The 13,809-nt window shown below is 41.4% G+C and overlaps 1 protein-coding gene across 3 annotated transcripts in view; it reads left to right on the top strand.

The window, feature by feature from the left end:
* The window catches only part of cpne3 (copine III), a 140,640-nt gene that overhangs the window by 80,157 nt on the left and 46,674 nt on the right, over nt 1-13,809 (top strand). For all 3 annotated transcript variants that reach the window (XM_051929269.1, XM_051929270.1, XM_051929272.1), the window contains exon 8: nt 10,074-10,172. In XM_051929269.1, the coding sequence (XP_051785229.1) occupies nt 10,074-10,172 (99 nt within the window). The remainder of the gene's footprint in view (nt 1-10,073; nt 10,173-13,809) is intronic.

Below are 13,809 nucleotides of genomic sequence, written 5' to 3'. Positions count from 1 at the left end.
TTTTGTGCACTAGCAGTTCCCTTATCTATTCCATGGGTAGTCAGAGCCTGTCCTGGGAGCATTTATCACATGACCAGAATCTACCTTCATTCCAGACTAATATCGAGCCATTGATTTAACAGAATGCACTTTTTCTGGGCGTATGAAAAAAACACAAGACAATGGTGAGAACATTAAACCTCCATAATTGCAGTGACCTGCTTGTGATGTGAACCCAGGTCTTCATCACTGTGCCATCAGGGGCTAGGTCATATATATTAAAATTCTGCTGTGCTAATATTTATTTTAGTTATGTGTATTATTCCATGGATAAGCTGTAAAAAGACAGTAGGTGAATCCAGTCAACCATTTCCTTGCAGGCAGAGGAAAAAATCTTTGCTTTTATAGTTCTTTTATTATTTAATTTTTGACTGTGTAGCTCTTTCTAGATCTGTAATTTTAAAATATAGGCTTTGTACAGTTGTACGTATTTGTTTTCTCTCCCATCTGTGGTTTGGTCTTTTGCCTTGGATGGAAGCAGAGTCTGCATTCCTGCAGGAAGAATCCTATGTGAGTAGCATGTATTTGAATAAATGCTTGTGTTTTTGTGAAACCATGAAGACTTCACTTCTGTGTGTGCTTTCATTTTCTTACTTTCATTGATTTCTGTTAACCACAGGCTTGTAATTCTATGCAATAATGGTTAACCTCGAGTCAGACTCAGGGTGAAGTTTAATGATCCCCTTAAAATATTTAAGCCCAAAACGTGCTCAGGACAGTATTCTGCTGCCATCTAGTGGATGAAATAACATCCTGCTGTAAAAAATCATAAATGTTTCTATGTGTTCTGCCTGTAAGATAAGTCATCAATATTCATGAGTGGGGTGGAGCTTCCAATGAGATAAACAAACGCAAATGAAAAGCTGTAAAGGCAATTTTAGAAGGAACTGAAACTGAAGCATTTGTTCAAGTTGAGTGATAGTAACGACAATGTGAATTGGTCATCAAAAATTGACCAAAGTAAAAATGATAACAATAACATTTACTTATATAGATCTGTACACGTGGAAGTGTGTGTGTCTGTCCAGCCCGGAAGTGAGAAGTGGACTCAGGGTAAGTGCTCCGCCTCCAAGGAAACCCAACACAAGCAAGGCGAGCATGTCAGTAAAACAAAAAACTCAGAAGACTCCTTAGCCGCTAACATCGGCCAAATGGTATCCCTTTTACTTTTCCTCCCGCTGCTAATGCACAAACGACGCGAGCACGTCGGCAAAACAAATCCTCCTAGGAGAGAGATGCCCAGAGGAGTTCCTTTCAATTACCTGACATCTCTACATTTCAATTTTTTTCTGATGATTGCAATAGTTTCTAGGACCTTGGGCTTTTTACAGCACGGGCTTACACGGCTAGTTTTTATATAACAATGTAGCTCCAAGTGCTTTACATAACAAAAGAAAGTTTCAAGAAAAGAAGAAAAAAGTAAGATTAGGTAATATATATTAAAGAATAAATTACAACAAAACAAAGTAAAGTCAGATGAATCATGATACGACACTGTGTACAGTGGACCCTTGACTTACGAACTCAATTCGTTCGCGAGGGCTGGTTGTAAGTCAAGACTATTTTTCCCATAAGAAATAATGGAAATGCCCTTAATGTGTTCCGAACCGCTCACAGCAACACTTACTTAACTTTTTTTAATAGAAAAGGGTTGTATAATGTGCATAATTTACCAAAAACACCAACACATTTTCTAATGTACTAACCAAAAAGTTATAAAAAGTGCCTAGCCTACAGAAACAACAATTTCATACTGTACTCACCATTTAAGTTGACATCTTTGGCTTGCAGGAAGGAAGGAGGAGGAGAATGAAATGGAAGGTGGTTATTGTTTGGAAGGAGTTTCCTTATACAAATCTTTTCTTTGTAAAATTGTTGAGATGGTAGATTTCAACATGCTGTACATATTAGCGAGATCGGTCATACAAACGCCACTCTCATATTTCCACACAATTTCCTTCTTCGTTTCGATCGCTTTCTTTACCTTCATTACCTTCACTTCCTTCCTTAGCAATTATCAAAATAAATTATATAAATCACTGCACTGTCTGAAATTACGTCCACAAACACATGTATCTGGGCTCCGATTGACGCTTACAAACGCTCTCGGCTGTTTATTTACAATCGCACAAGCAGATACACGTGACCGCATTCGGGTCGTAACGCAAGATGTTGGTCGGAATTCAAAACAAAAATTTTGGTCTTAAAGCAAGTTGTTCGCATGTCAGGCCGGGCGTATATCAAGGGTCGACTGTACTATTGACCTGCCATGATAGGCCCAGTGAATATGGTCACCTGGTGTAACAGTAGATGCATGACAGAAAGACAAAATAATTGTGATCGAGTGCAAGGACAAGCAAGACATTAGCCCACTAATCACTGCTTACAATGCAGCAACTGTCAATGTACGGGTCAGGAGAAATGTGGATATCACTAAGCCTTGTGCTGTGGTACTCTATAAAAACACAAGGGACATCATTCATTATGCAAATCAGACAATAACGTTCTACCAAATCATATGCAAGCAACAGAAAAAAAATATAAGAAGAGTGGGCAGAAAAACTTTTAGTGTCCTGATTGGGAGTGTTGGTGACTGTCTCAAAGCGTATCACACAAAGGATGTATACTAAATCTGCATCGCTGGAGCAGTGGACCCTCGACATACCTTTTCTACTGTATTTATTTTGATGTTTTGGTATTTACATGTTTCTGTTACCTATACCTTGTTGAAGAAAAATCGTCAATTTTGGCTCTTTTTCCAGTGGTGAACATAATGCTGAGGAGGTTACAGAGGGCCCAGTATATGACAACAAAATATTCCCTACACCATTACACTACTGTCAGCATTTTGTACCATTGACATAAGGCAGCATAGATGTGTAGATGTATGCAGCGTATGCTATATTCTGCCACTAAGCAGACCAGGTGGAATTTTTTTCCAGTTTTAAATCATCCAGCTTTGTGGATCACAAGCCTACTGTAGCCTCACAGGCGTGGAAACCAACATGATCTTCTGTTTCTATAGCATGTTCACCTTAAGATCGGTCGTGCTTTTGTTCAGAGATGACCTTCTACACACCACACTTGTAAATTACTCACATTTTACTATTTTTGGCCTCTCTGCTTGAATGAGTCTGGCCATTCTCCTGTAATCTTTGTCTCATAAGATTTTTTTTTTTCCTGCCTGCACAACTGGCAGTTACTGGATGTTTTGTGTTTATCACCTCATACTGTATACTACTACTACTACTATTACTACTACTACTACTTCCTCTTCTTCTTCCTTCCCCTCCTCCAGATCTTCTTTTACTTTATCCATCTACACCCACTTTAGCATCCCTCGCTTTCATTTCCATTTTACTTCCATTACTATCACTCTTTGTCCCATATATTCATTATCTCTCCTTATCACATGTCCATACCACTTCATCCCCCTTTCTTGCAATTTCTTAGGTATCTCTCCCACTCTCTGATTGTCTCATTTCTTATTCTTTCCTTTCCTTTTTTTTTTTTTTTTTTTTTAACTCCACACATCCATCTCAACATTCTCATTTCTGCCAAATCCAACTTGTTCTCCTGTGTTCCCTTTACTCTTCATCTCTTGTCTCCATACATCACTGCTGGTCTTACCAGTTTCTTAAAAACCGGACCTTCACCCTTCGCCTTAATTCTTTGTTCACACAATACTGCTGATATTTTCTTCCAATTATTCCATTCACAATGCAATCTATGGGTTATCTCTGCATCTAATTCTCCATCTTGGACTTTTAGATGGGCTACTAAGGTACAAGAGTACAAGGAGATAAGGCGCAAGGTGAAGAGAGAAGTGGTGAAGGCTAAAGAAAAGGCGTTTGATGAGTTGTATGAGAGGTTGGACACTAAGGAGGGAGAAAAGGACCAGTGGGCTACAAAAGGACTGAGCTGGTAAAGATGTGTAGCAGGTTAGGGTGATAAAGGATAAAGCTGGAAACATACAAGTGAGGAGAGTGTGTTGAGCAGATGGAAAGAGTACTTTGAGATGCTGATGAATAAAGAGAACTAGAGAGAGAAGAGGTTGGATGATGTGGAGATAGTGAATCAGGAAGTGCAACAGTTTAGCAAGGAGAATGTAATAACAGCTATGAAGAGGATGAAAAATGGAAAGGCCGCTGGTCCAGATGACATACCTATGGAAGCATGGAGGTGTTTAGGAGAGATGGCAGTGGAGTTTTTAACCAGGATGTCTGAGGAGTGGAGAAGAAGTGTACTGGTGCCGATATTTAAGAATAAGAGGGATGTGCAGGACTGCAGTAACTACAGGGGAATAAAATTGATGAGCCACAGCATGAAGTTATGGGAAAGAGTAGTGGAAGCTCAGTTAAGAAGGGAGGTGATGATAAGTGAGCAGCAGGATGGTTTCATGCCAAGAAAGAGCACCACAGATGCGATATTTGCTCTGATGATGTTGATGGAGAAGTAGAGAGAAGGCCAGAAGGAGTTGCATTGCGTCTTTGTGGACCTGGAGAAAGCATATGACAGGGTGACTGAGAGGAGCTGTGGTATTGTATGAAGAAGTCGGGAGTGGCAGAGAAGTACGTAAGAGTTATACAGGATATGTGCGAGGGAAGTGTGACAGTGGTGAGGTCTGCGGTAGGAGTGACAGAGGTGGGATTACATCAGGGATCAGCTCTGAGCCCTTTCTTATTTGCAATGGTGATGGACAGGTTGACAGATGAGATTAGACAGGAGTCCCTGTAGACTGTGATGTTTGCTGATGACATTGTGATCTGTAGCGATAGTAGGGAGCAGGTTGAGGAGACCCTGGAGAGGTGGAGATATGCTCTAGAGAGGAGAGGGATGAAAGTCAGTAGGAACAAGACATAATTCATGTGTGTAAATGAGAGGGAGGTCAGTGGAATGGTGAGGATGCAAGGAGTAGAGTTGGCGAAGGTGGATGAGTTTAAATACTTGGGATCAACAGTACAGAGTAATTGGGATTGTGGAAGAGAAGTGAAAAAGAGAGTGCAGACAGGGTGGAGTGGGTGAAGAAGAGTGACAGGAGTGATTTGTGACACCGACGGGTATCAGCAAGAGTGAAAGGGAAGGTCTACAGGAAGGTAGTGAGACCAGCTATGTCATGTGGGGTGGAGACGGTGGCACAGGAGACAGAGCTGGAGGTGGCAGAGTTAAAGATGCTAAGATTTGCATTGGGTGTGACGAGGATGGACAGGATTAGAAATGAGGACATTAGAGGGTCAGCTCATGTTGGACGGTTGGGAGACAAAGTCAGAGAGGTGACATTGTGTTGGTTTGGACATGTGCAGAGGAGAGATGCTGGGTATATTGGGAGAGGGGTGCTAAGGATAGAGCTGCCAGGCAAGAGGGGAAGAGGAAGGCCTAAGAGAAGGTTTATGGATGTGGTGAGAGGTGTAACAGAACAAGATGACGAGGACAGGAAGATATGGTAGAAGATGATCCGCTGTGGCAACCTCTAACGGGAGCAGCCGAAAGAAGAAGAAGAAGAAGAAGAAGAAGAAGAAGAGGATGACTTTTAGATGGCTGTTTCTAAAATGCTGAAACACCAACACGCGAGGCTCTATTGATCATTCCACAGTCAAATTCTCCTGGATCACATGTGTTTCTCATTCTAATATTTCATTGACTGACAACTAAACTTCAAGTTATAAATGAATCTATAAATTGAAGAAAATTCTAGATACATGCTTACTTAATGACTTATGAATTAATATCCACTAATGTGGCCCCATTTATGTTGAGCATGGAAAAAGCATATTATAAATATTATTAATAATAATAATATTTATTATTACTGCATTTCTTGACTGCTTTTTCTGAAATATGAAAATTATTCCAAGTCTGGACCCATAAGAAATATTTAAAGAAGAATATATTGTCAGAAAGACGAAAAAAGGCCCAAGGAAATTCTTTCTGAATATTGGCAGTAAAAGAAGGAACAGCCAACGAGAAATTGATGTGCATTGAGTACAGTAATGGCAAATGTTAAATATACTGACGGTGATTTGTGGCGTACACATCAAGTAAGGCTACATTTAAGCTGTATAATGGAGTACTGAGTGCAGTTTTGGTTGTCATATTGCAGAAAGGATATAGCAGTGATAGGGAAGAAAAATGAGACTGATTTTAGGACTGTGAGGTATAAGCTATCAGGAAAGACTGAAGAATCATTGAGGATATTCTTGATGAACTCAGGCCATTCATACCAGCAGTCACATTAAACTGAGTTGAAACTTTCTATTTTAAACGAGAAGAGGTTGGTTAACACATTGACTACTGGACCCTTTATTACCAGGTCACTGCAGAATTGGTCAATGCATATATGATAAGTAATGAACTGGGTGGAAACTCGTAAAAAGTGTGAAGAAATGTATCGGAAAGCAACAGTTTTATCATCAACAGGAACTCTGTCAAAAATGTAAAGAAATTGTATTTTGACTAGCAACACGACTTAGAAGTCTCCATTTGAAAGAGGAGTCCTTAAAGCATGGCACCACACAGACTGCAGGAGTAAATGTAACACGTTTCTTTGCGCTGTCCAAGTATATTGCACAGAACACATTTGGTTATTGGTGTCTGTTTGTGCTCAGTGGTTGGCAGATTGTCCCTGTAGTGCTGTTGTGACAAGTCCGATGCCTTGTGATAAAGAAACTCCTTCTGGGCAGCTACTGTATCTGCATCAATACTGGAGCCTACAGGTTCTACATCATCCCTCATTATCTTGATCACTGTCATTACAATCAAAATATTCATCTTGCAAAAAATCTAGTTGTTTCAAACCATGTGCAGCGTTATATATTTTTTGTGATGACTTTAACTATGGACTATTTTTAACACTATTTTCCACAAGCTATTGTGACTAAAAAAATTCTATGGTTGTACACTAGATGGCAGCACTATAGTAGGAAACTGAGATGCGGGTGCAAGCTGGCTGCATTTATGGTGGCTGTGTATTGAGGTACGAGTTCTCTCTTACATCTCGTTTTGACAGGCTCAATGAAATACGACTTAACTCATACCTCATGTTCAAAGTGTTAAGAGGTGGCCTAACTGGATTTTTTAAAATTATGAAGAGAATTAATAGTCGATCCCAGTAAGAACATGTGTGCACAGGTGATATAGCTAAAGCACTTGTATAATTCCAAACCATTAAGAAGATACCTGGTTCTATGTGGACCACCATTACAGTTGCTTTGTGTTCAGGCAAAAAGCTTTGCTTGCATTGGAATGCCCCGTTTGTCTTTGCCATGTGGTATTTGAATGCTTTGGGTGCCAGGCTGTTTTGCACACATTGTTTAAATTTAGCTCAGGGTGAGGTGCTTTGTTGTAGCTTAGGCCAGATCTACACTTAATATGAAGATGAACTTTAGCCAGTCTAGACAAAGAAAACTTTCAGATCAGCTTTGAACAGTGTGGCCAAATCTCATGGTGCAATGTTCAGCTGATGGACGGAGTGGCAGCTCTGAGGCTAAGGATCCGCGCTGGTATCTGGAAGGTTGCTGGTTCAAGTCCCATTACTTTCAGAAGGGATCCTGCTCCGCTGGGCCCGTGACCAAGGCCCTTAACCTGAAAATTGATGTAGGGGTGCTGTAGAATGGCTGACCCTGCACTCTGACCCTCAAAAGGTCATGCAAAAAGACCTTTTCCCCTTGCAATTTATATAGCAATATCCATCCATCCATCCATCCATCCATCCTCTTCCGCTTATCCGAGATCGGGTCGCGAGGGCAGCAGCTTGAGAAGAGATGCCCAGACTTCCCTCTCCCCGGCCACTTCTACTAGCTCTTCCAGGAGAATCCCGAGTCGTTCCCAGGCCAGCCAAGAAACATAGTCCCGCCAGCGTGTCCTGGGTCTTCCCCAGGGCCTCCTCCCGGTTAGATGTGCCCGGAACACCTCACCAGGGAAGCGTCCAGGAGGCATCCTGATCACATGCCCGAGCCACCTCATCTGACTCCTCTCGATGCGAAGGAGCAGTGACTCTACTCTGAGTCCCTCCCAGATGACTGAGCTTCTCACCCTATCTTTAAGGGAAAGCCCAGACACCCTGTGGAGGAAACTCATTTGAGCCGCTTGTATTCGCGATCTCGTTCTTTCGGTCACTACCCATAGCTCATGACCATAGCTGAGGGTAGGAGCGTAGATCGACTGGTAAATTGAGAGCTTTGCCTTGTGGCTCAGCTCCTTTTTCACCACAACAGACCGATGCAAAGCCCGCATCACTGCGGACGCCGCACCGATCCGCCTGTCGATCTCACACTCCATTCTTCCCTCACTCGTGAACAAGACCCTGAGATACTTGAACTCCTCCACTTGGGGCAGGATCTCACTCCCAACTCTGAGAGGGCACTCTACCCTTTTCCGGCTGAGGACCATGATCTCGGATTTGGAGGTGCTGATTCCCATCCCTGCTGCTTCACACTCAGCTGCGAACCGATCCAGAGAGAGCTGAAGATCACGGCCTGATGAAGCAAACAGGACAACATCATCTGCAAAAAGCAATATAGTATATAAAATATGATACCAGTTTGTGTATTCTGTATAATCTTACATTTACATTTATTTACTTAGCAGATACTTTTATGTAAAAGAAGGCAACATAATTGAGTAACTGTTGACAAGTGTAAAGGACAAGGGACAAAATTGATCATCACAAGAGAAGACTCAGAACAAAATAAAAGTGAGTTACAAATCACAGATTTAACAAAACATAACAACCAATCTCAGTTCGACAGAAATTAACCAAACAAAAGGGTCTTCAAATGCTTCTAGAACACTTTAGGAGAGTCAGAGCAATGAATGGAGGAGGGCAGCTTGTTCTGCCAGCCTTGTGCTACATATGAAGAGAGTCTGGTCTGAGATTTGATACCATGCAAATGAGGCTTTAGCAGATCTGAGTGGCTGAGAACCTAGTGAAGAAGAGGAGAAGTCCCAACATCCATCCATCCATTATCCAACCCGCTATATCCTAACTTCAGGGTCACGGGGGTCTGCTGGAGCCAATCCCAGCCAACACAGCGAGCAAGGGAGGAAACAAACCCCGGGCAGGGCGCCAGCCCACCGCAGGGCACACCAGCACGCACTAGGGACAATTCAGAATCGCCAAAGCACCTAACCTGCATGTCTTTGGACTGTGGGAGGAAACCCAGGCAGACACGGAGAGAACATGCAAACTCCACGCAGGGAGGACCCGGGAAGCGAACCCACATCTCCTTACTGCGAGGCAGCAGTGCTACCTCTGTGCCGCCCAAGGCCCAACATATAAATTAAATATAAATCAGCCTTCAAGTGGCCCTTTCACATAAAGCTGAACAGATGATCATGAGATTACAGTGTGTTAGCGTAATTCATTTTTACATTATGATGCTTGCAAACTGCATATTTCATTTGAAGCTCATTCTTTGGTGTTTCATTTTGTAAACCAAAATGGACCCAGACTCAGCTTAAACATAAGTAGAGCATTTGTTACAGGAATTCCTGTAGAAATGTTAACATTTGTGGTATGCCATCTGTTGGAATGCAAAATAAATGTGTTTGGTTATTTAAGTAACAATAAAATGTCATTACATTGATGTTTAGTTTATTGTACCTGCACATTCTTTAAAGCTTATGGTGTTCTTCTATTGTATATTGATCTCAGATCGCTTCTTTGAACGCAACATGTCATTATGTTAGAGCGTCTGACAATGGCTTACAGGTTCTGTTTTGACTAAAATGTGTGACCTTTATGAATTATGGTCCTAATACCCACACATATACTTTGCATTCAATAAAATGTGGGTTTCTTTTACTATTCTAATCCAAGTGTTGTCATTGCTGTGGCCTTTTGTTTTATGGTGCTTATTTAAAAACATCTGTCTCACATTTCATGGGAAACTTTATTCCAAGCATGCAGACGTTTTACATGGTTTTAAAGCATGAATTTATTTTTGTTTCTCATTATTCTAAATTACATTCGAACTATAGAAAACAAAATCAGTATTTAGTTTGTTTTTCTTAACTTACATTTCTTTTTTTTTTAGGTGGAGTGTTATGACTATGACAACGATGGCTCACATGATTTTATTGGCACCTTCGAAACGAAAATGAAGGAGCTTCAACAAGCATCGCGCACTTCACCTGTAAGTCGAAGCTGAGCACTCCTGTTTTGTACATTTAGATTAGCTAATGTTCGGTTTAAACTTCAGTGCACGACTGCTAATTAATGTAGTGATTTAAATCAACATGCCTGGCATCTTCATGCGTTAGTTTTAATGGCTGCAAGGACTTTGCATTCAAATCCAGGTCTGGGTAGTGTCAGTGTGGCGTCTGGGTGGAATGTCTTCAAGTATTCTAGTCTCGCTCCCTCATGTCAAAGAAAGGCTTTCTGTTGTTGGGCCCCTCTAAATCAGCTCTATTTGTGCAGACTCTTTGATTTAACACTGCTCAGGAATGGCTTTCGTTACAGGTTGAAATAAAGGATTGGAAGGCAGAATATACATTTTGTTTTTTTTAAGACATAGGGATATTGTTCTGTTTTAATTTGGCTTACATGGCCAGCAAAACAGAACAGGAGCAGTCTTATTTAGATATTTTTAATTACAAAACAGTATAATTTCATATGGCGGTCCTTTTCCTTTTCCTTTTTCCTTTTACTTTCTTTTTGTAAACTCTGCCCCGTGATTTACAAGTGAGCTTCAACAGATGAAAACAGCTGGGCGAGCCCTCGAGCAATGTTTTGTTGCAACCAGTTCAACGGTCCACAAATTAGCTTATCGGGAACACCAAAAAAACTACTCCGGGGCACTGGCCACTGCCAGATCTCAATACTGTTCAAATTTAATCAACAACAGTCCTGGAAATTCCAAACAACTTTTTTCCGTGATAAATCATTAACTCAATCCTCACACCTACGCCTGTAATAATTTCACCTCTGAAGTGGACATCATCCGCTCCTCATTGTCTGCCTCTAGCCCTCCATCACTGGATGTTTCTACATCAAAGCCAATGGGCTGCCTTTCCCAGTTCCTCTGTACCACAGTTAAAGCAGTTGATGACATCATACAGAGGATGAGACATTCAATGTGTTCATTGGACCCTTTTCCTACTCCTCTGGTAAAAGCTAATGTATCAGATATAAGCCCTCTTATTGCTGATATCATTACTCACTCTCTTCAGAGCGGCTTAGTCCCACTGGCCTTGAAAACCACAAAAAATTAGACCTCATTTCAAAAAAATCCTCTTTGGATCCTGAAGTAATAGCAAACTATCATCCGATCTCCAACCTTCCATTCGTGCCTAATGTTTTCGACAAAGGTTGCTTTGGTTCAGCTTCAGGATCACCTCAAAAATTTCAATCTGGTTTCCGAACTTCTCATAGTACAGAGACAGCCCTGGTCAGAGTCACCAATGACCTCCTGATGGCTGCTGACCAGGGCTCTCCATCACTCCTTATCCTCCTGGACCTTACAGCTGCATTTGATACAGTAGATCATAATATTCTCCTTCATCATCTTCACTATACAATTGGACTTTCTGGCACTGTTTTGTAGTGGTTTGAGGCCTTCTTATAATATGTGTTTTTATTAAGTTTAATGTCACTGTTCTCGGTGCCCATTGTTATGGACTCATTCATACAGGCAGACCAAGTATAGGTACACAGGGGCACAGCAGCAGCATTTAGAATTGCCGAGCCAAGCACAGGGCTAGAGAGCCACAGACAACTGGAGAATTGAATAGTCAGCCTAAAGACAGACTAGTATATTTCTGTCCTCTGTCAGCAAAAACCTCTTTCCTTGTTGGGAGAATGAGAACTGTATGTAGGCATTGTGCTATTCCTGTATGTTTGAAGGTGGGATTCGAGTACTTTCCTGTCCTTGTTTAGATCCGGAGCCAAGAGCCGGCACATGGAGGAACCAGTATATAAGGATGGATACCTACGGCCAACATTTTGAAGCTTCCTGGCGGAAGAGTATGTCTTCCGTCCGAGGCCGGGCAGAAGATTATGTCTTCTGTCTGGTTAAAATCCTTTCAGCGTGGCGACGAAAGATGACGGACTGCATAGGTCAAGATTCCCACGGCTTGATATGTCTGTCATAAGCTTCCCGTCTGTAATACCGTCTGAACCCGTCAGTAAAGAGCTAGATTATCCTTTTTGTTCTTGTGTAATCTTTTAACCGTCATATTGCATGCTGGGGAGGGATTAAACCTTTTTATTTAAATTCAGGTTAATTAAAACACCGCAATTGAAAAGAACACATTTCCAGAGAGCTAATGCCTCTTAAGGAAACAGTCCTATCTTACAGATAGGGCTGAATATGTGGCCTTGGGGGATGCTAAATCGCATACCCACACTGTCACCTGTGGTGTCCCACAAGGATCAGTCCTTGGGCCGACCCTTTTTAATATCAATATGCTACCCATGGGCCACATCATCCGCAAGCATGGAGTTTCATTCCATTGCTATGCCGATGATATGCAGGTCTATGTGAGACTGGATTCGACTTCTCTTACACCTCCATCAACTCTTTTCTCTTACTTGGATGAGATCGAGGCTTGGATGTCCAATAACTTCCTCAAGCTGAACAGCACCAAAACTGAAGCTCTTTTTATTGGCACCCCCCATCAACATCGTTCCTCTGTAAATTGTATTTCCTTTTCTGACCGTACCATTACCCTTTCCCCTTCTGTTACAAATCTGGGTGTCAAGTTAGACTCCCATCTGTCATTTGATACACATGTCCATCACCTCTGTAAAACTGCATTCCTTCATCTCTGAAACATAGCCAAACTCCGTCCCTACCTCTCCCTCTGTGATGATGAAAAGCCAGACTGCACTATTGTAATGCACTCCTCATCGGGATACCCAGCAAGAGCCTTCAGAAGCTCCAACAAATTCAAAATAGTGCTGTAAGAATCCTGATGAGGGTGTGGAAATATGAACACATTTCACCAATCCTTCGATCACTTCATTGGCTCCCTATCCATCTTCGTATCGAATACAAACTCTGTCTGCTCACTCACCAGTGTATCCATGGAAATTCTCCACAATATCTGAAGGAACTCCTTATACTACAATCCACTGCAAGAAACCTCCGTTTTACAAATGCCTCCCTTGACCAAACTTCGTACAATAGGTGACCGAGCCTTTGCAGGCACTGCTCCATGGATCTGGAATGGCCGACCAGAGAGCCTAAGAACACAACAGATTGTGGGATGTTTTAAAAAACAATTAAAGACTTTTCTATTTAGGAAAGCTTATTAACAAGGATGCTATAATTATTGTTGTTTTATTTCTGTTTTTATCTTGCTTTGCCTTTGTTTAAACTTTTTATGTTGCACTTTGAGATTTACTGTTAGTGTAAAATGCCCCAATAAATTAAATGCATTATTATTATTATTAAAATAATTGCAAAGTGAAACAATACTGTACAGCAGTTTTTGTCGAAGTCACCAAAATGATTGGACCAGTAACATTACTGGTTTATTTTTGAGCTGGCGGAAGAACTCTTGTGCCAAGAATCAATACGTAAATTGATGTGCATGACCAGCCTGTCCCGCCAAACTGTAAAAAGACCCCTTTTTTCAGGCCCATAGTCTTTTTTGGACAATAACTGCAAAAATAAAGACAAAGGAGCTTTCTGCTGATGTGAGAAACAAAGCCATTAAAATGTACAAGGCAGGAAATGGCTATAAAAAAATATCAACAAGTTTGAATGTCCCATTGCACACCATTGGATCCATCATCAGAAAGTGGAAGGCTCATCACAGCAGACCAGA

Source organism: Erpetoichthys calabaricus, chromosome 6 (genome assembly GCF_900747795.2).
Source record: "Erpetoichthys calabaricus chromosome 6, fErpCal1.3, whole genome shotgun sequence".
NCBI lineage: Eukaryota > Metazoa > Chordata > Cladistia > Polypteriformes > Polypteridae > Erpetoichthys > Erpetoichthys calabaricus.
This window is presented reverse-complemented; position numbering and strand designations above follow the sequence as displayed.